General features: G+C 39.2%; 1 protein-coding gene across 3 annotated transcripts in view; it reads left to right on the forward strand.

Annotated features, from left to right (window-relative positions):
* The window catches only part of SCAF11 (SR-related CTD associated factor 11), a 73,793-nt gene that overhangs the window by 7,266 nt on the left and 41,557 nt on the right, over positions 1 to 24,970 (forward strand). For all 3 annotated transcript variants that reach the window (XR_002102541.1, XM_019543339.1, XM_019543340.1), the window contains exons 2-6: positions 11,684 to 11,764; positions 14,207 to 14,367; positions 18,311 to 18,388; positions 20,970 to 21,064; positions 23,692 to 23,759. Coding sequence is in view for 2 of the 3 variants with exons in the window: in XM_019543339.1 (XP_019398884.1) it covers positions 11,704 to 11,764; positions 14,207 to 14,367; positions 18,311 to 18,388; positions 20,970 to 21,064; positions 23,692 to 23,759 (463 nt within the window). In the remaining variant the exon portion in view is untranslated. The remainder of the gene's footprint in view (positions 1 to 11,683; positions 11,765 to 14,206; positions 14,368 to 18,310; positions 18,389 to 20,969; positions 21,065 to 23,691; positions 23,760 to 24,970) is intronic.

Here is a 24,970-nt window from a genome sequence, read left to right on the forward strand (position 1 = left end):
CATACCAGCTGCTTCCTGGTCCAGTTCTGCACAGTGTCTTCCAGGCAGTTTCAGTTCATAACAGCACAATGACACCCCTGAAAAGCATCTTGCAACACCTTAATTGAGAACTAGTGTTCTGATCAGTGAAGGAATGGCGTACCAGTTGAAGATGCTCTCCAGGTCAACCTTACAAAGTCATATTAAACTTAAGGACATACTAAACTATACCAGGTGCTGATAATTCAAAAAGAACCCAGTCTTATGCATGGCCTAGACTATTTGTGAGGCCAGCTTGTCTACAAGAACCAGTAACTGGAAAGTAACTTATTATTCCTGTAATATTGACAGTGACCTTTACCTTGCCTTACATTGCACTAGTTGTAGGTAATTTCTCAATTGGGGGGGGAACCCTTAACCTACACTTAAGAATAAGAATCCTTCACTGATAGGGTTGGACATTTGGCCAGTCAAAAAAAAAAAAAAAGTCAGACATCTGGTCATATATTTTTAATACGGGTAAAATATTGTAAGCATTTATATATTAAGACAGTGAAGAGAGATAATTTAATCTTCAGTAGGTCAGATACTTTATGCTAATTACAAAAAAAAAAGCTAACTTCTTATAAAACAGTTAAATTCTAAAAATTGTAATGAACTCTCAGACCTATCATTGTTAGGTAAGTGTAAATGTGAATGATATTCACGACCCAAACAGTTCTTTTTTTCCTTGGCTTTTTCCCTGAAACCCCAAAGAAAGCCCAAAGTTATTGCGGCGTTGGGGATGACGAAAAACTAGAAATAAAACACGCATAGCAGCTGTAAAAGTCAGCTTTTATAAAATGCAGTCATGTTGAGTAGGCAACAGGCCAACTCTTCATGCATGTTGCTGTTTGCATTTGGAGATGCCTGCAGTTGCATAGGTGGCCAGTAGGAGAAGCTTTGGTAAGTTGTTGGTTTTGGGTCTTCCTTCAGTACAGAGTAGCTCCTGCAGCTCCACCTGGCTTATAGGGGAAAGGAAAGGAGGCTGGAACAACCCAGGAGAGAGAAGCTTTTATTTTTTAAAAGTGGCTTATTTTGATTTAAACTCTTCCTACTTTTAAGAGGGGTGAGGGGCTTGTCTTAAGCTTGAGGAGGTACTAAAGAATATGTGGACAGTCTCAGTTAAATATTGCCAAGTTAAGCGTGTGTGTGTGCACAAGCATGAGTACAACCCCTCAGAACGAAAAATAGCTTTAGGGAAATGTTCCTTCTAGTCATTTCCCAATTAGTATAAGTAAAATGTGTTTAGAAATTTTACATTAACTTGCAATTATGTTAGTCAAAAAGAGGCATGTACAAGCCTACATGCATAGAAGTATGTCTTGTAATCTGATTTCCCCCCACCAGCCTTCTCCAGGTTCTCTGTTTTTATTGGACTTATTTCTATTGCAACATTTAAATTTTGATTTGCTACTGTACTGACTTGATTTCAAGGGAAGTTCTGTTGTCCCCTAGTGCCTATTCTGCCTGTTCTACATGGGTGGTGGGGGGAAAGCCTAATCTTGGAGTCACAAATCCAGTAAAACTGCAGTACTGACAGTCAGAAGAGGAGGCAGGAATCCACTTGCTGAGGTAGCAGTGATGTGAGACCCAGTGCACTGGGGGAGTGTGGGGGAGAAGTGGCAGGGAAGCCAGGCACTGAGGGAGTTCACGGTCAGGGATAAATGCCTCTGTACTTCCCCCACATACACTGCTTGCCCCTGTCCCTCTGCGTTACCCACCTCTGCACTGAAGACTTTAAGATAACCCTCTGATAATTACTTTCTAATATATGGAAAATTATAACAGACTTATAATCCATGTATAGAATCTAAGATTTTTGGGGATGGGGATCACCTCAAATTCCAAGTTGTCTTAAATTTGAGTAAATATGGTAATTGAGGAAATTCAAATGTGTGATTCAGCACCATGACCCTTCCCCTTCTCTGCACATGGAGTGTGCCAAGGTTGTTTAATAACTTCAATTACAGAACTTGTATGACAAATATGAATACATTTATTTGAAACATAACACTTTAACAAAAATAAATAAATCATCACGTAAATACACTTATGTGAACATTTTCCTTGTGTAGCATGCTTAAAACAATTTTTTGTTCTGTGTAGATGTGTTGGGACATACTGATTCTTTTTGAGGCTCTTTCACAGCGGAAGTGAAGAATTTGTCACTACTTTGTGGTATACTGTTTTTAAAATGCTTCTGTTAACACATGCTAAGGTGTGTTTTGCACAAAGACTGAGATAAAGATTTTCTTTTTGGAATCATAGTTTAAATTCATGAGTACATATATTATAGCTTTAAAGCAAATATCTTTAGTATTTAGTGGGGAAAAATGTAGTTTGTGCATAATTGAAAAATAGTTAATGTTAAATTGTACCCATCACTTTGTTCTAGGCTAATATTGAACAAGAAATGGCATGTCAGAAATTAATACTTGTAGAAGGCATATAAGCAACTGAAAAAGTATCCTGTAGCGTTGCTTCTAGGCACTTCAGAGGAGGACAAGGAGCAATGTCCATAAACTGTTAAGAGGATAGTTTCAGGTTGGATGTAAGGAAGAACTTTACGGTAAGGGTGACCAGAAACTGGAATAGACTTCCCAAGGAGGTGGTGCAGTGCCCAACCTTGGAAGTGTTCAGGAGTAGACTGGACAGACATCTTGCTGGGATCATTTGGTCTCAGCAATATTCTTGCCCAGAGCAGGGGGGGTGGACTAGATGATCTTTTGAGGTCCCTTCCAGGTCTTAATTTCTGTGGTTCTATGATATGATTCTATTCCTAAACTACATATTTAATGTATTTCTTTTGAAGGGTATTTACATTTTTCAGAATTCATTTCTCTTGTTTTTGGAGCACTTACCTGATGTCATCTTTACCTCTGCTCTTTGTAAACACTAGTTTTCCTTTCTCTTCCCCCCCATTATTTCATGTCAACTGCTCAATGATTAACTGAATACAGGTTCTGGAGTGTCATGTGCAAAACCAGTCAACTAAATCTGACATAATTACAACTCAAGTACCAAAATCTCTTAGAAATGTATGTTTGCCTGATTGTGCATTCAGGAGTTGCCTACAAATTCAGAGAAACTAAGCAACTGAGGGAATGTAACAGATTAAAATTGTTCTTCGTAGCTCCATATTGATTGTAAATTTATTCTAAAAGGAACTTTCACAATGTGACAGAATTGTAATAAGGGAGCTCTAAGAAGTACCACTCAAACATTCATAAATTTTATGTCACTTTATTTTCATTTAGAAGTTACTTATATTGGGGCAGGATAAAATACCTCACCCACTAATGTTGCCCAACAGCCCTGTTCCACACACACAAATCTTTAATTTTGCTTTTGAAATTTAATATCCCCTTTATTTATCAAAGATGAACTACAGAACACATTTGAGACTCCTTGGGTGCTGATCAAAGTACTCTTAACTTCTTAACTACTTGCTGTCTGTAATACTCCTTCAGAACTAGTTGGGGAGGATGGTATTTCCAATTTTTTGTTGAATGACTTCTTTGTGTTTTCAATTAAAAGAAAACCAACACAGAATTTTGTTTGCTTCATTGTTTGAAATGTTGCCAGTTCATGACTGATGATAGGTAGGAGTCTACCTAAATTGCAGGGGGACTTACCAGTTTTTGCAAGTTGATTGCATTCAGCATTTTGCAAGTCAATTGCAGTGTAAAGTTCTAATTTTCTGGTTGTTTCAGAACAGCCCTGCCTCCTGGCACTGATTGGCAGAGAGGCCCAGGAGAGATGAGGGAGTGGCCACCATCACGGTTGCTGGCTGCTCTTTGTGAGGCCTGACCCTCAGTGCTGATTGACCTAGAGAACCCAGTGTGGGGATGAGGGGCAACTGCTGTCTTGTCTGCTGCCCTCCATGCTGGCCCACCAGCCAGTGCCTTCCCTTCCTGGCGGTGAGGATTGCTGGCTTCCACTGGGGAATCCACACTTTATTTTAATTGTTCTTTTTGTAGTTGATTTTTGCGGATTTCATAGACAACCCCAGGTTTCACAGTTTCCACAAATCTGTGAAACCATGAATTAAGTAGGTTCTTAGTGATAAGATTAGAGACAACTTTTTAGAGCTTTTATGAGTTGTTTTATGGTTTCTCTCTGCTCAGTAGCTAGAAAATATTTTTCGAAGCTATTGTAAAAATGTTTAAATACCTCATTACCTCCAACAACCCTAATATCTAAAACACTGCTTATGTTACACCTGTCCTCTGGCAGTAGTGTTTTATTTTTTACCAGACAGTGTATTGAAATCTAGTGCTTGGTGCACTTCTTTCAGTGGTATTCAATGTTTGTTCATAAAAATAGATCTGATGGTAAGAGGAATGATTAGTCCAAATTTCATGCATTCCTGTCAAAATAAAGTCTGGATCTATTGAAGAGCTGCTAAATTAAACTGGACAATCTTTGTCTGTATAGTTCAGTGCAGGGGCCGTGCTTAAATCTGCCGTGTATGTGTGACCTGCTTAGGCCAATATGCTCTGCCCTGCTGATTCATACTGAGACCTCAGTTACTTGACAGTTTCCCTGCAAAACTGAAGTGAAAGCTCTATGTAATGAAAATTGGATCTAAATGTGAAATTGTTTCCAGAGGGTTTGTCTGCACTAAAAAAAAAATTATTTTGCTTGTTTAAAGCATTAAGTATGAAACGTTCAACCTGGCCTTCGTTTGCTTTCTTCTTTTACCCATGTTGTGCTTACTCCTAGGGGACAGTCCAGTTACATGATTCAGCTGGTAATGGTTCATCCATTTGTGTGTGCTTAATGAAGTGGCTGTCACTAGTTATTAAATAACATGAATTGCTAATCAGTTTATTTTAAAACACATTTTTAACAGCTACATTTTACACAGTGTTCCTGATGAAAACATGATAATGTTTAAATAAAAATTTTAGAGCAATATTTTATTCCTGATTAGTTTAAAAGGAATAAATGTTAAACTCACTTTTTGACATGGGATTATGACTATAAAATTTAGAATCTGCTCTTTAAAACTACTCTGGAATTTTGGAATCTCTTACAGATTAAATCAAGTTGGAGTTTTGTAGCTTTGGTCCAGGAAGTATACAAGAAATGAGGAACTTTGTGATAGCTTCTGTTGGACCAGCTGTCTCAGTTAGAAGAATTCAGGTTGAAGGAAGGACACTTGATGTATGAAAGCTTGTCCAATAGCTCTTTCAACCATACAATTGGTGCAGTAAAAGATACCACGAAGAAATCCTTGCCTTTCTCACAGATTAAGTTTCAAGATCTGTACCATCTCATTAAGAAACTGTTCAGCTTTAAGGGAAAAATTTAATTTTTGTAAAGTAATTTTGATGGCATGTTGTAAATTTTAAAATTCCATTACACTTCTGTTACTCTAAGACCTGTCTTTCTTGGCCAGAACTATGTTGCTTCATATAGCAGAAAAACAAATTAATGTTTCTACAAGGTGGGAAAATAAACTTAACTGATCTGTTCTCTACTGATAGTAATGCTTTGCTATTTTGTTTGCGAGTGGAATATTCTGCATGCTTTGTCCCACTTCAGGTGGAGAAAGGAACGTGAAACACTTGGTCAGTAAAGAGAGTTGGTTACTTGAACATTCACATATCAGCAAGACACAAACATATTCTTTTGTATACCAGAATCCCTTGAAAAAGGAAGAAGCCTGGGGAGGCTTAAGCTGTGCCTCCCTTTTGACTGTCTGTACAGTGAGAAGGAAACCAGCATGGTCCCAGACCAAAGTGGAAGGGAGCTGATTTGGTCAAATTGACCATGGGTATGGGTTTCTTGGTTGGATTTCTTAGCATTTGAGAGACTTGGGTTGTGGTCCCTTGTGGGTTTACTTCCTTATTTAATGTACATGTAAGGAATCTTCTAGTTTCTGGACCTGTCTGGGCCAGATGATGCAGAATTGAAGGGTGTATTCATTGTTTTTAATTGATCATTGTAAAGTTGTATGGAACCTCAGAGAGATCCTTTCTGGAACTGGAGCGATCAATACCTAGTGCTACACCTTCCTCGAGTGCCAGTCCAGTTCCTTCCCCTTCCCAACCTGCTGTGTTGCTTTTTGCTCCCTCTGTGTGTTCCCTGCTTGATCTGTTGCTCTGCTTTCTGCTCCCTGCTTTATCTGCACTGTGCTGCTATCCCCTCCTCAGTCTACCATGTGCCACACACAGGCTGCCCATGCCTTGGCCACCCCTGATCTAGTGAAAAGATTTTCAAGTACAGAAGTAGGTGGACTTGTTTCTGGTTTCAGAGGCCTTTACACAACCTCAAACTAATTAAAAATTGTATTGGGGAAAACCCCTTCTCTGTTTACAAAACAGCAGTCAATTAAAAATCATTGATCAGCTTTTACTGCTTTTAAAACTCTTCTAAAACAAATGTATTTATTCTGAAATAGAAATTTATTCTAATGTGATTCTGCATTAACTCATTGCTCATTGCTTCAATAGGTTTTTTCTTGTTGCATAAGGCAGCCACTTTTCTTTTGATTGCACAAATAAACTAATCTCATTTCCTTTGGCTGTCTATCACTTCAAACTGTTAGGGAAGTCTAATATGGCAAGTTTGATTAGTGAGGTTATTAGGTGTGTCTATACAGGCAAGAGTCATGGGATATCATCTATTTCTTTGGGGTTTTTTATGAGTGGGGTGTGAAGAAGTGCCTAAAATAAGGTTGGGGATAGTAAATCATCCTTAATTAATGCACATCCTTAATTGTAAATTTTAAAAGCAAGATCTTGTCTAAATGTACAGCTTGCATTGAAGTAAAGTGTTTCTAAATTCAAGCAAGCCTCTGTAGACATACTTAAGACAGCTCATATCAATTTAGTTCATTTGTTTAAATTTTCATATGTTTATTTATTATAGTGTAAATTATTGTTTTTATACCTGTAATTATTTGGAATATTGTGCTTTGAAAAAAAATAGATTTAGGCATTTGTATGCTTCTATTTTTATGGGGAAGTTAAATGTAAAAATGCATTTATTCCAGGTCCTGTTTAAATATTTAATGAATAGGGATTAGTGAGTACCAGATGCATCTCTGTGACTGCATGTTAAAGTATGGATTTCATAAGGTATTGCCACAGCTTAGAGCATGGCTGTCCATCCTTGAAGTGGCCAGGAGCTGCATATGCCACAGGCTGCACCAGCAGAAGTCACAGATCTCTTGGGTTATGCAGGTGCCCCCTTGCTGCGTTGTGCATGTGGGCAACCCAGCTCCTATCCTCAGCTCCCTGGCCCTAGGTTCCCCCAGCACCATAGGTTGCTCAGCCCTGTCCTGCTCCTAGAGGCAGGTTTCAGAAGCCAAAGGAGGGAAGAAGAGCCCAGAGACCTCAGGTGCTTGCAGCTGGAGCACTGAGGGAAACCGTAGAAAATGAACCTCTCATTGGCCACATGTGGCCTGTGGGCTGTTGTTTGGACAGCCTTGACCTAAAACATGAACTTGATTTGTCAGCTGCTCCGTGGTGACTCCTTATGTACTTGTTTTTATCTCATAAGTGGGGGAGCTTGGTTTTCTCTTTTTAAAAAGAAAAACAAACCCAAAATCTGCATTTTTCTGTGATTTAAAATGACACCTGTATATATGTATGTATCAGTTGAATGTATTGTTTTATTCATATATTTCAAATTTTAAAGCATTTTGGAAGCCTACCAGTGCCTCAATCATTATTAAAAAAAAAAAAAAAAAAAAAAATTCTAAATACCTATATATTTTACTGTTTTGATTTTTCGTTGTTTTTACTGTAGAAAATCAGCTCCCTCCTGCCCCTTTCACTCACTAGGACATGTATACAGCTGCGGCTTTCCCCATCACTGCTTTGCGGTGCTGATCAGCTCTGATATCATGGTGCCCATGCCATTGCCCCTCACTCCCAAGCCACAGCACCCTGGCCCTGCTGGTGCTTCTCACTCCATCCAACCTCATAGCCCTCCAGTGTGTAAGGGAGTAGGTGTATGTGTGCACAGGCAACATGAGGTGGTGGGGGGCACAGGTGACACAGTGGGTGGGGTCAGATACCTGGCCCCTGAGATTTCTGCACTCGCAGCAGGATGCAGGGCAGCAGCAGGGCTGGATTGGCTCTGGGCAGGAGCTGCCTCCATGACCCAGTGCAGGAGGAGTATTGCACCACCATGGCTGTCAAGGTGAGGAATGGCAGTGGTGCAGAGTTGTGCCCCCACTGCTGCCAGACAGCTGGGGAGTGCCTCAAGTTGGCAGTGGCAGCACGGCACTCTCTCCTGTGCCAGGTCCCACCCTCTGGGCCACAGAGGCAGCTGCTTCCCAGAGCTGGTCTGACCCCACTATAGCCCTGTGGTCCACAACCTGCTGTGAGTGCAGAAGTCTTGAGTGGGGCATGTGCCCCTCCATCACATTGCCTGTGCACCCCTGCCCCCCTGCAATGTGTTGCTTGTGGCCTTCTCCCCCCACCCCCCCACCATAGACTTACCTGGAGGCAGCTGTGGGAGCTGTTCCACTGCTTTGCCTGGGCTGCCATGTGCAAGTGTGCATGCACACTTGCACATGGTGCCCCTATGTCCCACTCCTCCCCAGCTCTAGCAGCCCCTTGCAGGCTGGAACATTGCCAGCCTGCAAGGAAAACCCATGGCTTCCCACTTTTTTTCTCCGTTAAAGGAGAAAATCCGTGTTTTTCTACAGCTAATGGAAAACTTGGATCCCCTCATAAGCAAAGGTAACTTTCCCTCAATGAAAGCAAGCAGGGCTGTCCAGCTTACATATAGTTTAACTTATTTTTCATTGATTTACCAGAAACTAAGAGTGAAAACACAGGTGGTTATCAAGGAATAACTGATTCACTGCAAGTTTTTATTTTAGCTTACCTTATGGTAATTGTTTTGTGTGCATGTATCTTTTGAGTCTTTGTAAGAGCAGATGCATAGTAGTAGGGAGTTGGTTTAATTCCTACTTAGGTTCTCACTTGCTTTAATTTTCTAAAATGTTTTTGGTCTCTCGCTCCACTCTCTGGTTGAGAACTGAAGAAAAGACCCATTCTTTTATTGCTTAATAGTGGGAAACTCTGCCATTGCTTAGCAATTTTCTACCTTTTAAACCTTCAAGAAGTTATTTAAACTCTGTTCTAGAAGGTCCAAACTTAATGGTTCCTGACTCTTCCTCCCACTGTTTGCTTTCCTAAAAAGTGTGCCTGTCCAAAATGGCAAATTTAGGATGCAGATAGATCTGTAGATGAGTATTTATCTATTCCTGCAAACTTAAATTGGCATATCTAGTCAACATAACCAAGTGTGACAGTGCAACAGCTGCCACACATGTAAAAACAATTCTTCATGAGGGGCTCTATCTAGACAGGAAAAAAAGACAGCTTGCAAACTTTTGCCAACAGAATGACTTCTGGTGACAGGGTTTTTTCTGGTGTAGACTCTACTGAGGGCACAGAGCTTTGGTCTAATTCCCTGGCAAATGCTTTAACCATTAAGCTGTTACTAGAAGGTGACTACCATCACCACCTTTTTTAAAAGCAGTGTTTTAACTCCCTTTGTCTTTGTATATGTTGGGAATGATCTGAGTGTATCCAGGTACTTCATGGCATTTAGGAATAGGAAAGCTTATACTGAATCCCCAGGTAGGCTTAGGCATGAGAGAGATCCTGAGATGCTCACTTCACTCAAGATGACAATACCTCCAGGCATGTGCATTACCAGTTTCAGTAGCTTACGTAGCTTTCCTGACAAAAATGTAGGTGCCTCGGCATTTAGGCAGGTTTTTATGAAGTGCTCCTTTGGACTTGGGTGTTTAAAGTGCAAGTTGGGCCAAATTTAGGTGAGATGGATGTAGGTACAATTGTAATTTGGCCACAGGAGTCTAAACTTCAGAAAGAAGGGAAGATTTAAATACATAAGGTTTAGTGACGGCAGGTTTTACTTTGTCAAGGTATTACTTTATGGTGGAAAGAGGACAGAGATCCATTATAGTAAAAGCAGAAAGAGGAAGGACTTCCTTTATTTTTCATTCCCAAAGCTAAGCTAAGGAGAGAATATTCTAGCTCCTGATGCAGTAAACAGGCTAGCATTCAAACCTGTATTTCTGGTTTATTACTTTGCAGTCTGTGAGTCATGTGGGATGGAGGAACCAGAGACTTCTTTTGTACTTCCTCTTCTCATATTTCACTCTTCAACAGATGACGGTACCTATTGACCATTTTATCTATGTATGCTGTGCCCATCACTCTTAAATTTGTACCTATGATTTTGGCCTGTTACTAGACCTATATGCTATTCCACCCTGTGATCCTTTTGGAAACCAGAACAGGAGTTTACCTTCCTCATGATGAAAGTATTCCTGTGTGCCGCCCCCCCTCCCTTCTCTGCTGTTGTCTCTACCACAGTACTTTCTGTTTAGGCTTGCAGGATCACTCAGTTTTCCTATTCTTCCACATGCATCTAAAACCTGCTCATTCTTTCTCCACAACTGGTAGGGAGGCAAATGGCAGAATCTAGTTGTTTTGGTAATGGTACAGAAGGAGTAGCTTGATAGGAAGACTAAGGGGATCGACTTACAAAGACAACTTAAGAATAGTAAATGTTATTTTAATAATAATGTTTTTCCTTTAAAATATGGCAATATTTTACAATATTAGAGTTTGAGAAGAATATTTGTATACTTTACCTATATAATTATATGTCAGTTGCAGCACTTGTATTCATACAGTTTTGATATTTAAATAGGTACATCTCAATTTTACAGGGTTTTTGCGGTTTTTTTATCCTTTAGATTAGCCATCTACTTTATTTTCAGTGTCTCACTGGACCAGTTCAAATAAAAAAAGCTACAAAGTGTTCATATTAAATGGTTCATAGCTGCCTTCTACTACTCCTCCTGCCAGACAGACACCTCTGCTCTGCAATTATATAATGAAATAGTATAAAGTATTGGGAATACAGTTTTCTCTCAATTTATGCGGTACGTGTGTTCCCAGAGAATGGCACACAAATCAAATTCTCATAAAGCAAACCCACTTTACAATGTAACAAATAGGGATTGGTTCCCATGGTGGGGAGGGAGGGAGTGAGGTTGGGACTAGGGAAGGGGTGCAGCTCCTAGGGCTGCACAAGGCAGCAAAGCAGAGGGAACAGGATGGCACGCACCCCAGTCCCTGCTGCAGCAGCTGTGGGAGCAGCCAACACCAGCTGCCTGTAGCTGCTGGGCTGCACCATGCACCAAACCTGCCAAGGCTCTGCCTGTCCCCACACACCCCAGCTTCTGCTGCAGCAGCCCCAGGAGTGGCTGAAATCAGCTGCCTGCACCAGGGCACAGCACAGCCCAGGAGCAGAGGTGAATGGGGACAAGCGGAGCCCAGGTGCAAGGGGACAGGTGGAACGTGGTGCAGCCCAGTAGCTGCAGGCAGGTGGCGTTGGCCCTTTCCCCTCCCCCCACCAACTTACCTGCTTAGGTAGGGGGGGGTATCTATGCGGATTGCATATGAGCTAAATTTGCCTTGTGTATAACGAATTACGGGTCTAAATATGCTCATCGCATAAGAGCGAATTCACATATAAAGAACGTGCATAAATCAAGGGAAACCTGTATCTTCATAAAGTTGGTAGTGGTTTAATGTTTAAAATTGGAATATAAACATAATAAGAAAAACTGAATTATTGCTTTAATATTTTACAGATTGTATTTCTCAAATAGAGATGAAGAACAAAAAGCAATACGTTCCAGATGTTGAAGGTCAAAAACATGAAGACATGGAAGGTGTGTGGATCTATATGTAACTTCTATATTGTGACAATAAAATGAATGATGTAAAATTAACTTTGACTATCTATCTTTTATCTTCCCCTGAACTAGGGCATTGTAGGTAGTAGAAGTAAAACTATAAACTTAAGTTAGCATAACAAATGTTTCTCTTCCCATTGAAGGCCCCAAAATCTGTTACTTGTGGTATCTCTATCCTGATCATAGTTGTCAGACACAACCCAATATTTCAGGCAGGGGCTGCCCCAGCACTCTCCCAGCTATTGCTGCTAAATTACAAAGTAGTCTTCATTCATCTGTGTTTTGAGCTGAAAGAGTGTTGGAGAACATGTCCAAACTATCAACTGGAAAAATGAACTAAAACAAGGTAATTTATATTACTGTATTTTCTTGCACAGCGCGCACCTTTTTTCCCAAAATCATCCCCTCCCCCCACCCCCAGTTTTGGAGTGAGATAAGCTGATTTTTTTGCCCCTCTTTTGATTCCTGCTCAGCAGTGCAGCAGCTCTGGCATTATTCAGGCAGCTGAGGGAGTCAGTGGCCTATTAATATGCCATTGGGTTAGTGGCCTATTGCTCTTCCCTTCACAGGTGTTAACAATCATCTCTCCTTTCTAATGGTCATTCCACTAGTCAAGCTAACCTTTTGCTGTCTGTTAGGGTTTGTGGTTTTACACTGTTTCACAGCTCTTCAGCTGTTTTCAAAATTGTAGGTAGGACCTACTGAATTCATGGCGCAAGCGGGGTGGGCTATGGTTCCTTTAATCTTGCAGGTCCCATTCCCTTGCCGCCCCCCCTCCCCCCAATTGATGCAGGGGCCCTGCTCGCAGCTTGCTTCTGGTCAGCGGACAAGCAAAAATGGTGCTATTTTTGCGTCATGCTACTAATTGGCTGAGGGGCCCCAGATGGCCCTCCTGTTTGCTGTTGACTAGCAGGGACGCAAAAATGGCATCGTGTTTAAAGCCATGGTTTTAGCTTCCGGGTCTTCCGCTAATCGGCAGTGAGACAGGGGCCAAGGGGTGAAGTGTGCGTGGGGGGAACATGCAAGATTAAAGGAGCTGCCATGCACTCTACTTCTGCCATGAACTTGGTAGGTCCCTAATAGGTCTACTCATGGAGACCAGTCTTCAGTAGCAGGTATGGTCTTAGTTAAGCCAGAAAGAGGATGAGTCAGCTGAAGATTAGGCCCTGTCCCTGCTCTCTGCAGCCATAATTCTGGGGGGAAATAGTCTTTATAATGCTTTTCAAAAACAAGGTGTGTATTATACTTGGGGATGTTATATTTTAAGAAAATATGATAACTGGTTTTGAAAACAAGATAGTAGCAGAATTAAGAGCACTGCTGCATTTACCATATGCAGTAGGAATTTATTAAGTTAGAAGTAGTGTTAGAATGATGTAGCCATGGTGGTTCAGGAACTGAGAGCGGCAAAGATTTTTTAAGGTTATATATTATTGGACCAGCTGCATAATTGGATAGAGTTAAACAAGCTTTTCTAATACAAGACATTCTTTCTTAAGTCTGAGGAGTGAAAACCAAGCACAGCACTGTTTTTGTTTGTTTTATTAAACATTTGGAAGAGGGGGCAAGAATTTCCCAGAGGTGGCAGAGGAACAGTAAGCATAATAAGCAGGGATTCTGGCTTTCTCTTTTAAAATCTGAAATTCTTTGAAAGATGAGGATTTGGAGGTTTTTAATCCATGATTAAAATGAAACACCTGTGGGCCTTCCCCTCTCCCACTAGAACTCTTCCAGCCTGCAAGGGGAAACCCACAGTTTCCTGCCTTTCTCTTTTTAAAGAGGAAATCCAAGGTTTTCACTTTCTAAAGGAGGAAAATCTGCATTTTTTTTCCCATGGCAAGTGGAAAGCCCGGATTGCTGATAATAGATTAGTTTGATCCAATTCTAGTTTTGTAATTTCGCTCAAACTAAAATGAGGTAGATATTTTGTTCATTTAACTCATCCTGATATGTTGAAGTACCTGAAATGTGAGCAGTGTTTAGTGAATGGGGAGGCTTTTATGTGAAGTACTCATACCAAATGCAGTAGGAAAATGCTAATTCAGTAAATTGTCATCCTTAAGTTTTATTTTTAAAGGCTGAGAGTTAACTTTTCTTTGGACAGAAAATAATAGGTGTTTCTGCTTTTCAGGATTTTCCTAGTCAACTACAAATTCCTTTGTGAACTAAGCTGTTTTAGTTAGCAGCTTGACTAGAAAGTAACTAAAACACTGATAATTAGCTTCCTGCTCTGCTTTTATAAAACTCACCATGTTAACTGTTAATGTATCATACAGACAGCATTGCATATAAATTTGAGGAACTAAGGAGATTCTAATATATGGTAATATCACATTCAATAAACTGCTTCTTACTCAAATCTACAATAACTATTTAACAAAATGGCAGCAAATTTGAAAGTGTCATTGGTAATAACAGGTGAAGAAAAAGAAGACGGCTGTTCCTGTTCTGCTGGCTTGTTACATGATGAAGCTGACAGGTGCCCGATCTGTCTAAATTGTCTTCTAGAACAGGAAGTTGGTTTTCCAGAAAACTGCAGTCACATCTTCTGCATGACCTGTATTCTCAAATGGGCAGAGGTTAGTCTCTTGGAATACATTACACCTTTTTTTCCTGAAATTGTAATAGGAAAAATAATTAGTTAGCTGACATAGTTACTAGTTCAGTTACCACTGTTTTTTATGGCAATATATGCATTCTAATTGATTAAAAATAAAAGATTTAATTATTGTTAGAATGAAGTAGCTTTCTTTACAGTATAATGAAATAATTGGATACTTTTCACTTCCTTTCTTAAGACCTAGCTCCTGACTGCTCTTGTGATGCATACGAAAAAGCCAGTTAATGATGGCTAGTTGGAGGGTTAAGTTGGGATAACCTGCTGTTATAACTGCAATTGCTAGTTATATAAAAAATGTTGTGTTTTTTTTTTTTTATACCCACTCTATCAGCCCTTCATTTTTTAAAAACTTTTTAGCTCTGCAAAACTTTCATATCCTTAATTGTGGATAAATATAATAACTTGATGTATAAAAGTAATGATCATAGCTGCAGTTTTGCTGTACTGTTATAATCAGTAATTATTGTTTAGGTTCTGTTATTTGTTGAAGGTTAACGGAAAGCTTTCTTTTGTCGTGTGCATTTTTCTTATGACTCTTACAAGTCTTTTCCCTCATTTAAACACTAATTTTGCTGCTGTGGGTTAGGTTGTCTGAGAATACCAGCCAATTTTGATTTTAGTTGGAAGTAGAGAAACAACACGTGTTGGTGTACAGTTTTTTTTTTTCTATAGCCATAGTTTGTTTCCAGTTTGAAGGAAACAATTTTATATTTAAGTTTTGTCTTTTGAGTTAAATTGCATTTTAGTTAACATTAACTCTTCACTATGGTATGGATCAGTCATTGTTTTGTCCTCCCAACTAGAAGAAATGAGTTGTTGGTTGAACTAGTAAAGTATCCATTTAACTCCTTATGGCAAGGAGATCCCTGCATAGCCCCACTGTTCCTTGCAATGTCGGGTTGCACCTGGTAGGTTGTGTAAACCCTGAGGGAGGGCAGCAGGATAGGAGCTTGAGTCTGCAGCAGGCAGCCCGCCCCTGTCCCATGCATAGATTTGTGGGGCCTGGGTCCTCCCATCCCCTGGCCAAACTGGCTGTGGCCCTGTCCTGTTCCTTGCTAGGGCTCTGTGGCCATGCATTCCAGCCCTGTCCCTGCCCAGCTCTCTTCCTCCCTCCTTCCTTCCCTATGAGAGCCCCAGTCCACACTACCTCCCACCCAACTTACCTATGGGAGCTGTTCTCCAGGCTGCCTAGCAGTCATGTAAGTATACATGCACATGTCATCCCCTGTCCAACTGCACTCCTTCCCAACCCCTTGCAGGCTGGACCTCTGCCAGCCTGCAGAGAACTCTTTGCAAAACTGCAAAATCCACAGGTTTCTCTGTTTTAAATTAAGAAATCTGCATTTTCCTTCAGTAAAAGGGAGGGGAGGTCTGTGTTTTTCTCCATGTTTCCATGGGAAACAGTAACCCAGATCCCTACTGATAACTAGCACAATAATGATATGGGCTTTCTGGCTTCAACCTTCAGATATTCCATAGGAAGTATAGACAGTAGTGCAGGGTCAGTCATTTAAGAGCAGTGATCTTTTTCTGAAATCTCTCTTTCCCCTTACTTTATGGCACACGGTTTAATTTCTAATGAAGAGGAAGTTTACTGAAGTGCATTCCTACTAGAAATGGAAGACGACTCTCCCTATGTTCTTGTTGGTGTTTTTATGAACCGATATTAAAACAAAGAGGCCTGAGTGGGGAGGAAGGATGAGGGGGCGGAGCCACCAACCTCGTTGCTGGCTGCCCTTTGTGCTGCCCCACCCCTTAGTGCTGATTGGCAGAGAGGCAGGGGGAGGAGGGATGAGGGAGAAGCTGCCATCTTGTCTGCTGCCTTTCAGGCTGCCTTGCCAGCCAGTGCCTTCCCCTCCCAGCAGCAGGGATCACCATTTTTAAGTGTTTTATTTTTAAGTATTTTGGTTGATCTTGTGGATTTTGCAGACCATCCCAGATTTCAGCATCCGTGAAATCTACAAAACCGCAAGTTAAATAGGTCCCTAGTTATAATATTAAAATCCTGATGAAGACAAAGCAGCTTCTAATTTTCAGTTTTCTTGGGGTACTGCAATCTGCTGAAGCATGTAAAAATTGTGTATTTAATAAGCTAAGGTACCTCTAAAAGAAAATTGTGTTTTGTCCTCACTAGGCTTTTATTCCATCTTAGCTATTACCTGCTAGCTCGCATTTAATTAAAACACACTTCTTGAAATGAGGAGGAGCATGAGTGGAGTGTGGTGGACAATGGCACATTACTAAAAAAACCCATTTAAGATTTAATTGTAGGTTGGAAATATGAATTCCACCAAACTTCTACTGCTTAGCCAAGATCTAGTAATAAGAATCTTTTTGCAGACAGGTAAAAGATGAATAATTGTCTCTCTGTTGTGAACCAATATCCCTCCACACAGGGGAGACATAATAGAAGGTTTATTTCCTCTTTCTTACTTCTTTTGTTTGGAAATAGATCTTGGTAATCGGTACATGTAAAAATGTCAGTTGTTGGTTGCATCAGGCATCTTATGTTAATTCCTTTACAGCAAATAGAAGCGTCACAGAGGTTAAGGCCTTGTTGGGCAACAGATTTTTTTTTGTTTTACCTTGATTGTGTGTGTGTATATGCTAATTGTATGGTTTAGAAAATAGTGTAAATTTTGGAGGATGGAAAAGAACTTTTCAGGCCATAATTTTCAGATTGCTACTTAAGTTTTTATTTTCTTGGATATAGTTTTGTAGCTTTGAAACATGAGAACGCAAATGTTCTTGTATAAGGTGAAGTAAAGCTTGTTACTCTGTAGAAAAAAGTGGCAGGTAATTTTGTATAAATATAACTTCTTAACTGAATAATCTGATACATTTTGTTTCACGGAGGTAGATTTTCTCCTTATTGCATTTAAATCACTCATCAGGAAGCCTCTGTTTAATCTGTTTTTACAAAAGTGGATTGTTGTTGGATATCCTTTATTCTTTTAATTTCTTGAAACTGCACTTTCAGGGAAAGGTAACAGCTTGACTGTATACACACAAACTTTCAGAGAGACAGTGGGGCTGATGGGTGGGTAATCAGGTCTGTCATCTTTCATCTCCAGTGATAATATCCTTGATAAGAAATAGCAGTATATGGAGACAAATTCTCCATATGCTTGAAGAAGGGTGTTTGTGTACGAAAGCTTGCAAAGAACAATTTTTCTGACTATTTAGTTGGTTTAATAAAAGAGATTGCATCTAGCCAAAGAACCTTGTCTGCCCATTATCTATGGAGAGACAAATCCAGGATTTGAGAACTGAAACTAAGCATCACAGAGATGCTTAATGGGATCTTCCAGACTGACCACTGACTTCCAGTGGGTAGAGTGGTTTTCTTTAATATTTACTAATCTATAGAGGAGCCACTGGGAACTCCATAAGATTGGGCCCCTAATATAGTCCATGACCTATTGTGACCTACTGTATAAAACTTCTGAAAAGATTACATGAATATACTATCTCAAATAGTACAAAATGAGAATTTATAATCCCTATTCCATGATGACATCTTGAGTTTTAACATATCTTAAAATTACAGTTATATGTTTATTTTTTTAAAAGCATCTTAACAAAAAAGATCAAAAATACAATTAAATAAAAAATCTGATTTTTTTAATATAAATCTTTTTTAATTGTGAATTTTTTTTCCACCCTGCGTTGTTGAAAGATTAGATATGTAAGTGATTGATAAAATACTAAATCTGTACCTAACATTTATCATGATATAGTTAATTTTTTCTAGAATAATAAGCAATAATTTCTTAAGATGTGTAAGCCATAATTTTGTGTGTTCAGCAAGCTGTATTCTCTAACTTATTGTTAAATTTCAGATATTTGGACTTTTTCTCCTTAACTTGATACAGATTATAATAAACAAAATTTTCTTTCAGATCATGGCTTTGTGTCCTATTGACCGCAAACCTTTTCAAGCAGTATGTGTGTTTGATTCATTAAAAGACTGTATAAAGGTAAGTCCCAAACTCTCATTTTTTTCTTTCTTTTTTAAATAGCCCATGTAGTCTCACAGGTATATGCCAAAGCTTTTTCCTCCTGGATTAAAGAAGGGGTGACCACCCTCAGGCATGGATGCCACAAGTGGCATGGTGAGCTTGTGTGTGTAACATGTGGTAGGTTGGGAAGATGGGTAGGGTACCATGTGGTAGGTTGAGAGACAGCATAGTGGTGGATAGGGCAGGGAATGTAAAGCAGAGTAGTAGATCAGGCAGGAAGCACAGGCCAGGGAGCAGAAAGCAGAGTAGCAGATTGGTTAAGTGTGGAAAAAAGGGATCATAGTGGCACGCCATGAGTGTTTGGTGCTAATTTGTGACATGCCTGCCAAAATGGTTGGCTCCCACTCGGTTGGAAAACCTTATTAAACCACAATAAGGAAATAAATTCTAATTGTACTACCTATGCTGAAGCAATTATACCATCCATTACAGTGGTTAATGTCCAGAACAGTGCTAGTTGAGTCTCCAGCAGATTGTTTGGGTGTAGTCCATATATTTCTGAAAATAAGATGGAAATAAAATGTAATTTGTTTAATTTTTCTGTAAATGAATCTGTGCGAGATTTGTACATAATCATTATGTCTTTGAATCAGTGGTTTATGTCTCTCTCTTGTTTTATAGCTATATCAGTGAAAATAGAAGCTAATATTTAATGTATAATGAATCTGAAATATTAAGTCTTATCCATATGGATTCCTAAATAGTGTGAACTGTAGCTGCAGAAAAGTATTTAGGGACCTAAAATGTAAATTAGGTGGATGTAAATGCTTGCTTCTGGTTGAGCAATTCACAAAAGCCTTGCCAAACTGCTTTGGCACTACAGCAGCTTTAAGTACCTGAAGTGCTACTGTTCGTGTCATCTTGGCCAATCTGAGTGTCCTTGCACTTCCATGGATAAAGGTAGAAACGGACTGGTACCAACTATTTGGTAGCAACAGACAAGGGACCTGTCCCTTTTGGGGACTAATCCAGTAGCTGTTTTCAGGCTTTTTTTAATGGTAGGCTTAATGTGTAGATAGGCACAGCCAGGATCACAGTAGCCCTGGTTATTTCCAATAAAAATAGGGCTAGAGGAGGATGGCAGTGGGGATTGTTGCTGTTTATATGGTAATTTTAGTGGCTTAAAGCAGTTTCCCAAGAAGTGGGAGACATGGCTTGAAAACCATTGCCCCAAACTCCCAGGAGGAGTATCTTAACTACAGACTAGATAGAGGGCACTTTCCATCTCTCCTGTTGAAAGCTGGGGGATTGTATAGAAAGGAATGCAAGTTTAATAGGGTTGGAGAGAATTAGCAGAAGGGAGCATGCATCTGTTGCTGTTGCTGGTGTTATGACAAACCCCTGGAGGTTGAGGAGTCCTGTATTATAGTCCCTGCAGTGGCATTTCTGTATTTGTGCAGGGCATTGAACCAGATTACCCTTCAGCTTCCTTTCAGTCCTATGATTTTATAACACTAATGAAAAACCTCGTTCCAACTTTTTTTTATTGGTTATAGAACGTGGGTTGTTCATATTTTTTTTTTTCTTGTGTAGTATTTTGAGAGACGTAATTGAGGCACTGGTTTAAGAAATGAGCTTCTGTTATTTCTTGTGCTTCCCATCATTGTAGATTGTCTTTGAATCTGCTGTCACTGAGGTATGACCAAAAGATACCTCCCTTTCCTAGAAAATACTTTAGTACAACTGCATGCTTGTATGCTCGTTCTTCTGAAGAACCAAGACACTGTCTAGAGTAAGATAAACTAACGTTTAAAGTGTAAGGAGACTATTAGCCAAGGGACTGTACATTTATTTGTCTTGTTACAGTCATTTGTTGAAAATTCATTAATTGCATTATTAGCAAGTTGACAAAATAAGAATGTAAAATGTTAGTACAAGATGTGATGCAATAGATATAAATGTAAATAAGAATGACTCGTATGCAGTGGTTCTCCCCCTTCCCCTCACCCCAAATCTTTTAAAACAACTTTTAAAGTTATGTTCCTTAATCCCTTTAAAAACTCTCCTGGTGTGGACCAGTGTTTCTTCACCATTTTCTGCACATTCCCAAAGCTCCTGTGCATCTGAAAATTCTCTTTATTTTGTTTCCTGTATTTAGAGGGCTGTTTTGTTATTGAGATTAATTATTCCACATGTTTGGAAATGGAGCCGTATATAGGGACAGTATGCATTGCACTCTGGCAGGTGTTGCATTTTTATATACAGCAAGTCATATTGAATAGCTCAAACTAGAAACTTCGAATTGGCTAGCCTGTTTTGAAGGGGAACTAGTGGACAGTATTTAGGTTTATGACAAACCAGGGGAACAGTTCTGAAGTTATATTCTGTGATGCATGAAATTGAACAGATTGAATTATTTCTGGTTTTAGAGGTTCTGTTGGATCCAAATAACCTATGGATTAAGGATGTATCAGGTCCTTTAGATGTATCTTAGAGGGTGTATCAGCTAACTATTCTTTGTATGTTAATTTAAAAAAAAATGCATCTGTTGGTTTGCACTCTAGTTGTTCCAAAGTTGACTGACTCTTTTTTGTTGCAGGTTCAGGTGAGGCAACTAAGGGAGAAAGAAGAGAAAGAGAACTGCTGCTGCAGTAAGGGAAAATGTTGCCATATCAATATAAAAGGCTTTAAGAGGTCGGTGGTACATTGAATAAAAGATTTAGCAGTAGCCATAATGGAATATAGACATAACTTAGTTTAAACATTTTGGAGTGGCTGTCCTATTTTTAAGTTAAGTTTTTACAGGAAACAAAATGCTCCCTTTTCCCTTTAGTAGCATTTAAGCATTCTTTTTTATCACTAATACTAGGTCTACTTGATTGCATAAATACTGGGAAAGAGTTCAAAATAAACACTATTTTTTAAATATTTAAAACTAATTTTGGAAGATCCTTCAAAAGACTGTTGCATGTATTTGCATCTTTTATGCTTGATTTCTTTGGTCCAGGCACTAAGGAAAAAAGGATAAATATTATACCATAAGAATAAGACTGTTGGATAGTCACATTTTTTTCCCTTTAAGATAACTAGGGATCTACCAAATTATGATTATGCAATTTTTGTGGAAACTGCAAATTTGATAGGTTGTCCATGGAAAAAGCCCAGTCCGTATGAAAAAGAAGGAAAAGTGGGTGGCTGCAAATAGAGGTAGGAGGCCCTGGTGTTGTGAAGCCTATGGGGAAGGGGCAGATTTTTGCAGTGGAGTGTGGCAGGGCAGCCCCTGCCATGCCTCTGGATAAGGGGCCCTGGAAGTCCTGCCCCTCCCCAAAGTCACAGGTGATTACTCATCAATATCCAGGGGAGGGGCAGGACTCCCAGGGCCCCTCGCTTAATCAGAGGTGGGGAGGGGGGCTGCCATGCTCCGCTTCAAAAATGGTGCTGGATGCAGAGAGTGTATGAGTAAATCACACTGCTTTGAGAACTGCTTCTTGTTCCTTATTACAAAAAGCATTTTTCTTCCCTGTCCTATATTTATAATGGCTGTTTTTCTTTTACAGGGAAAATCAGTTTCTTCAACAGCAAAAAAAAATTATTAGGGAGATGAATACATAAATTGGGCATACAGGAGTCATAGTAATAATTTACTGAATTGTTTGGGATTTCAGCTGAATAGTGCCTCTTGATTGTGCAGTATCTTAGAAGGTTGTCAGAATGAGTACAGATCTCAGCTTAAACTAAAGTTTACCTGAACTAAGCTTAGTTTTATATGCCAAATAAAATACAGGAAGCAATTTCACCAACATATCAACATGCTAGATTCTTAAAATAAACTAGTGTAATTTAAACATTTTTAATATACTTGTTATACTTTCCCAAGTAAAATTCCTTGTTTTTAATTGAAAATTTCTAAATCTGTTAAAAAGTTTAACTGCAGAAGATTTTCCAAAAAAATAAAACCGTTTGTAAAATTTTAACTTGAGCTATTTTCAAAAACAGTAATAAAAAACAAAATACTGTGTATTGCCGTTCCCTTTTCAGTCATTCTCATGTCTTTGAGAAATTAACTACTTGCTAGTTTTCATGTACTTGTAACCAAGTGGTAATCAAAGGATTAACTTGTTGTATTCTGTTGTGAAAATGCATCTTAATCTTTATAGAAGACTTAACTTCTTACCTTCTTTCTCTTTGGTTTACCTTATGATGCTCAATTGGTTAGATCAGGGGTAGGCAATGTTTTTGGCCGGAGTGCTGAAAAAAACACAGTGTCTACCTTGGGAGTGCCAACATGCCAGAGCCTGGAGCAGCTGTTTGCAGTCTTCTAGCTGTAGCCGGCCCACGGAGCCTGGTCTGCTTGCAGCCTCCCAGCTGCCTGCTGAGAGCAACCTGAGCTCTGTGGCTGGCAGCAGCTGCTTAGATCTCAGGCTGATGGTGGTGTGCCAAGCAAAATGGCCTTGCATGCCATGCTCGGCATGCATGCTTGGTTTGTTGACCCCTGGCTTAGTTTAAACTTCATCCCAAAATTAAATTTAAGAAAATCACAAACAAGTGAAAAAAGTTAAAGTGATGACTTTCTACCTATGGCTTAAGGTCACTTGTGTGGCTTAAGGTCACTGTTTGGTGACTCCTATCAAATCCCAATAAATCTGAGCATGAATTGAAGTGATTGAATGTTCCAGAACTATTTCAAGATAGGTAGTTTTATATAATGATTTCTTTTGGAATCCTAACATTCCTATAAGGTGGATCATTAGATAAGAGACAAAGTTTCTATCATCTTAAGTAGAAATATGACGGAAGAAATGCCTAAAAATTGTGGCTGTCAGGACTGTCTGGCTTTGATAAAATTTGTTTAGGTTTGGAAGATCTGTTTTATCTGGGATCCAATATTATAATGACAGACAAGACTTTGAAATTTGTGACTTAAATCATGCAGTGTGGCCAGGCCTTGATTTCACTGATGCTTTGCATGCCTATTATAAGCATTGGCAGATATTAATCAAATAGCTGAATCCAGACCCTCATTTTACATGTTTGAGTCAAAATCCAAATTGAGTAAGGCATCAAATATTATGTAGGAATTGGTACTTCATTGTTATGAAAATTGACTAGATGTTAGGATGTGTAAATAGTGAGGTTTCTAATGGAATTTTATAGGAGGGGCTGCAGTTACATACCGCATATAAGATCAATGCTTCAGTAGGCAAAAGTGCCTAAAACTTGGGACAGGACCCACCTTTCTTTGTTATTAATGTTAGGCAGTGCATCTTATACAATGCTGCCCATTGCATTGTTGCAAATAACTCTTCATTAATATATTGCAGAAAAGATGGACAGTTAGAAAAAGGACCTTTAATAGCAAAATTGTGTAAAGATGTGGAAAAAATCCGCAGTAAGTAGATATTTTTCCTTATTGTTGCTTTAGGACCACATTAATCTCAATATGAAACTCTAGGATTTTTTTCCTTTTGTGATGTAAAAACATTGATATTGGGGGCGGGGGCGAGTCTTGTATTATGTGTATTCAGAGATAGAATTGAATATTAAGCAGCAGAATTTGAGAAGCAAAGGGAATTTTTTCCGGTCAGATAGAACTCCAGCTCTACTAGTTCTATAGCCACAGTAGTCCAGGAAATGCATGAGGAGCAAGGATTTTTTTGTGATACCTTTTATTGGACCAGTTGTATAGCTGGGAGAGCTCTACAAAAAGCTTTTAGGCAATCAAGTGCTTTTCCGCAGGCCTCAAAGAGACATTGTATAATTGCAATACATAGTTATGTGGATGAAACTAGAAAAGAACTTTCCTATATCAGAATGTGATGCTTAATGAAAAAAATATAAAGGACAGATAAATATGAACACAAGTAGGAGCACACTTTTTTCACAGACCTCACAGTCCTCATGTTCAAAGGGAATACATAAAAGATCTGCAGATAACAGACCTGGGAACAGAAATTCACAACCGGTCTGGACAGTTAAAAAACAAAACAAAAAACCCCCAAAACAAAATAACAACAAACAAACCAAAAAACCCCTTCATTTTTAATACAGATAATCTAGGAAATACTGCTGCTAATCTGCCTGTACTTCATGGGTCAAAACTACTTGAATGTTCTCTCTCTGCCACTAACCAGTAGCGTGCTGTACTACTTATAACTTAGGGGTCTGCTTTAATTTGTGATTTTCACAGAAACTGCAGAAGACAGCATTGTTTGCAATCGTATTGGCCACAGTTTCCTGCAAAATCAACCTGAAAAACCCCCATTGTATTAATATATTACACTGTTTTAGAAAGTCCCAGTGCTTACCACGATACAAAGACAACACGATAGTCGCTTGCAGCCTTAGATCATGTGATGGAGTTAGTCTGCTAGTAGCATGGACAAAGTGAAGGAACAGTCCTTGAAGTGAAAATGTTTCTATTAAAGTTAGCAATAATTAGTGTTTCTAGACTTTTTGTAGAACACTACATATAATAAATTATGATGCTATAAGTTATCATATATTTAAATTGTCATGTTATAAATTTAAATATTAAAATGTATATAATTACTTTCTGTGGAATCTGCTATAGTTATATGGTATGTGCCTCTCCACCAGTCA

The sequence above is a fragment of the Crocodylus porosus genome, unplaced genomic scaffold (assembly GCF_001723895.1).
Source record: "Crocodylus porosus isolate Cpor-Errol unplaced genomic scaffold, CroPor_comp1, whole genome shotgun sequence".
Taxonomy (NCBI): domain Eukaryota; kingdom Metazoa; phylum Chordata; order Crocodylia; family Crocodylidae; genus Crocodylus; species Crocodylus porosus.